The sequence below is a fragment of the Homarus americanus genome, unplaced genomic scaffold (assembly GCF_018991925.1).
Source record: "Homarus americanus isolate GMGI-L3 unplaced genomic scaffold, GMGI_Hamer_2.0 scaffold40400, whole genome shotgun sequence".
NCBI lineage: Eukaryota > Metazoa > Arthropoda > Malacostraca > Decapoda > Nephropidae > Homarus > Homarus americanus.
In genome coordinates, this window is record NW_024750532.1 from 20939 (window position 1) to 25176 (window position 4238).

At 42.0% G+C, this 4238-nt stretch overlaps 1 protein-coding gene across 1 annotated transcript; it reads left to right on the forward strand.

The window, feature by feature from the left end:
• The first annotated feature begins 606 nt into the window (after window positions 1-606).
• Window positions 607-3300, forward strand: LOC121854091. The gene has a single exon (XM_042348476.1). The coding sequence runs from the start codon at window positions 908-910 to the stop codon at window positions 2285-2287; it is 1380 nt and encodes a 459-aa protein (XP_042204410.1). The 5' UTR covers window positions 607-907; the 3' UTR covers window positions 2288-3300.
• The last annotated feature ends 938 nt before the right edge of the window (window positions 3301-4238 follow it).

The window sequence follows — 4238 nt, forward strand, 5'->3', positions numbered from 1 at the left end:
TTAAGCCAAGTAAATAATGTGTTTTTGCTCGTAACAAGGCTAATAAAGTACTTGGGTTCATACAAAGGAGTGTTAGTTACAAGACTAGTGAGGTCATCTTAAAATTATATCTAGCGCTTGTGAGACCTCACCTAGATTACGCAGTTCAGTTCTGGTTACCGTATTACAGAATGGATATAGAATCCTTGGAAAGAATCCAGAAGAGAATGACAAGACTAATCCCGGGCATCAGGAACCTTGAGTACAGAGACACGTTAAAGCATCTTAATTTGCACTCACTCGAGAGACGTAGAGTGAGGGGCGACATGATAGAGGTGTATAAATGGAAGTCAGGGTTAAACAAAGGGGACATTACAAAGGTACTCAAACTATCCAACCAGGAGCGAACTCGTAACAATGGTTTTGAATTAGACAAATTTAGATTTCGACGTGAAATAGGTAAACACTGGTTTGGAAACAGAGTAGTGAATGAATGGAACAAGTTACCAAATATCATCATTAACTCGAATACGCTGGATAGCTTCAAACATAGGTTGGATGCTTATATGAACAATATGGGTTGGGTATAAACGGGACTGCCCAGTATGGGTCAATAGGCCCGCTGCAGTTTCCTCCATTCCTATGTTCTTATGTTCTTATATCAAGGGTAGCCTTATTTGTATTCACTTCACAGAAAATGGGAAGACTTACATAACACATATAACTGCTCTCACAACGTCGACTGATACTAAATGAATACATAATACAAGTCTTAACACCACGAAAATACATAAGCTTATGTAACAATCTGTAATAGATGCGTTCATTTCTGTTTCTTAGTTTTCACAACAAAACCCAAATATTCAATTAGTTTACCCGGCGCCTCACATCAGCCAGCAGCAGATCGTCCCTCTACAAACCTCATTGGATGTTAGCTTCTGCATTCATTCACGCCCTGCTGCTTCCTTCTTGCCCATGTTCTTTACCACTGTTTAAATTTGTGGTTCTTTATAATTATGTGTATTTGGCAGCAGTTAACTATTTTTCTTCTAATTTATCAGGTGCAGAGCCTGGTGAGAACTTCAGCTCGGAGTTGGCAAAGATCAGAGTTGAGGCGCAAGTGCTTAGCGGCAGCAGAGTCACGACACACTACAGTCTAGTGGCCAAGTTTCTGCTTGGTAATGAGTTCAGGCAGGAAAGCTACAAGCACGGCAAGGCTCACCTGCGGGAACTTCTGATATACTCTGATGTAATTCCTGAAATAAATGATTTTCAGTCAAAGATCGCCGAGGATAAGTATCGAATACATATTCCTAAGTTCATATATGGCAAATGTACCAAAGATGAGTATGTGTTAGTAATGGAGGATCTCAGCCCAGCTGGCTATGTGAATGAGGACAAGCGCCAGGGTCTCGATCTACATCATCTCCTTTATGCTGTTCACCGCCTAGCCACACTACATGCTGTCTCTTATGCCTATGGCAAGACTCATAACTTTATGGAGAAATACCCATCGTTCGTTCTCGATAAGAATTTTTATGCACCTCTTGCATCATTTATAAGTGTCATCTATGATGGTGGAATGAAACTGGTGGAACAAAAACAAAACGAAGAATTGTTTAAGAAAATGAAAATGAATAAGACATCTCTCATAAATTCGTATATCTCTTCATACAGGAAATACGACGCTCAAGATATCGTGTGCCTCGTTCACGGTGATTTCTGGACTAACAACATGATGTTCAAGCATAAAGAATCTGAGTGTGGGGGAGAGGCAGCCATAGAGGGTTTCCAGTTTATCGACTGGGGGAATGTTCAGTGGCACAACCCAGTGTATGACCTGCAGTACGTAGTGCACAGCTCCACCACTTTCACCCTTCGTCAGGACCATCTAGAGGAGATTTTGCAGCACTATTACTCCACTTTCAATGTCGTCACCGCCAAGATGGACGTCTCTGTGGTCAACTGGAGCTATGAAGACTTCAAGAATGAGTGGCGGAGGACGCTGTTAAGTGGTACACTCCTTGGTATGATGGTAACCATGATAACGCAAAGTGAGATAGGTAAAACCTACCAGGATACTTCAACTCTATCTTCCGGAGTTGCGGCTAAGATAAAAACTGGGATAGCCAGGGTAATAATGCCTATATTTATGCAGCCTTCTTTTCAGTTTTTCACAAGACGTGGCTTAAGCATGGCCTTTGGCAAATTTTTTCAGGAGATGTTATCTGATACTAATGAGCTCATGACCTCTCGAGTTTATGAACTGTTCACAAATGCTAATGATAGTGGTGTTTTCGATGCCTGAACACGATAATTTTGTTGAACTTGTCTCCTTGTACAGTGACAATACGGTATTCTACCAAATAAATGTAAGAATGAGTAATGATTCCCCATGAGTTCAACCCCTGGTTAACCAAACAGTAGTCAACTCAACTCCCACCCAACTAAACCACTGTCAACTAACCCCTATCAACTCAACCACTCTTAACTCATCCCTGATTAACTCAACCGTGGTCAATTCAACCCCTGTCAACTCAACCCCTGTCATCTTATCTCCTGTCAACTTAACACCTATCAACTCAACTATAATGACTGTCTATCAGACAAAGCTGTCCAGTCCAGAGAAACAACAACACATGTAACTAGCAGAGCAGGCATACACCTACAATAAAGTCGACATACCCAAAACGAAATAAGAGAAGGACATGACCCATAAAAGGATAGGAAGGGATAATGAGCTCTTTCCCTCTTGTTTATGAAGAACTGGCTCAGTGACCCAGTAAATCTAATAAACACTGCCCTCCAGCAAGTAATAAGTAGGGGGTGCGCTGGGATGCGCCGGGACACACCCTACAGTGACACGAGGGAAGGATTTGACCCAGTAAGGAACAGGAAAAGATAATGAGTCCTCGTCTTCATGGTAATCCTGAAAACCTACATAAATCCTGCTAACAACAAGAAGCCGGCCTCATACTTATCTCAGACTCCATGCAAACTCCATCCAGTAACACTCAGGCACGAATCTCGACCCGAAAGGGGGAAGACCTGTCTCCCCCAGCTGTGAGCAAGGCTCGGCAGGTCCTAAGGCCCCACCATGTTGAGTTTCCCACAGGGTATATGTGAGTCATTATCAGAGTGGCGATCATACAGGGAACTACTGTAGTGGGAAGTGTATCTATACCATGTTTATGTTTAGGGGTAAATATTCGGTCATAACCATAAAATAATCTGTGCTTTAGTAACGACATAGTATTGTCTTGTGAGCATTAATCAGCAGTGTTTATTAAGTTAAGTTAACAAATAAATATGTATATAGCATTGTGTATAGAAAATCCCCAAGCCACCATTACACAAACCCAGTCAACTCAACAAATGTCAACTCAACCCCATTCAATTCGACCCCTGGTCAACTCAGCCACTGATCAACTCAACCTCACATAAATTCAGCTAGCGTGCACTTTTGTTTAAACATAAGTAAATCGTGTTATATTAGCACTCTCCCTGCTATGCGTGGAGCTTGGGTGCTGGAGGATACAAAGTTGGGATTTTTTTTTCTTTTTCTTTTACGGGGTATAGCCCACCGGGGCACAGGTCATCGACCCACAACGGGGCCTGGGGGGAATTAAGAGTAAAAATAAATTAAAAATTGAAAAGAAAAAGATTATATTAATCTACACCACGAAGATACCGGAAATCCATCTTTTTGAAGTAAGACAGATTGTATGAGCATGGAAACACAGAAGAAGGCAGAGCATTCCACAGTTTGGCTGTGTGAGGAAAGAAGGATGTACTTTTACGGGTTACTGTATTCTAGTATGACCGACATCCACAAAGAAACGGTGGGCACCGCGGTCAAGACGAGTGTTACGAGCCCACGGCCTTGCTGGCGGTATACAGGATACCAAACCCACCGAATATTATCTATTAAAGTACCTGTAAATTAGAAAGAGTGAAGCGACATTGCGATGAAGAGAAAGGGAAAAAAAAGATTATCAACTTAAGGAGGAGAGTCAATAAGACGAAATGCCTTTGATTCCACTGTATATAACAGTTGGACAGAAGAAGAGCCACCCGAGATATGAGAGCAGTACTCCAAGTTAGGACGAATGAATCCCTTATATACATGAAGCAACTGCTCAGAAGTGAAGTAGCTACGGTATCTGTACAGCATTCCCAGCTTTCGGGAGGCAGCTTTAGCAATATTGAGGATGTGTGGTTTCCATGACATATTAGAGGAAATGGTGAGGCCTCGCACG

Excerpts from the sequence above, each read along its gene's own strand:
- LOC121854091 (XM_042348476.1), top strand. The coding sequence starts at position 908 with ATGTTAGCTTCTGCATTCATTCACGCCCTGCTGCTTCCTTCTTGCCCA.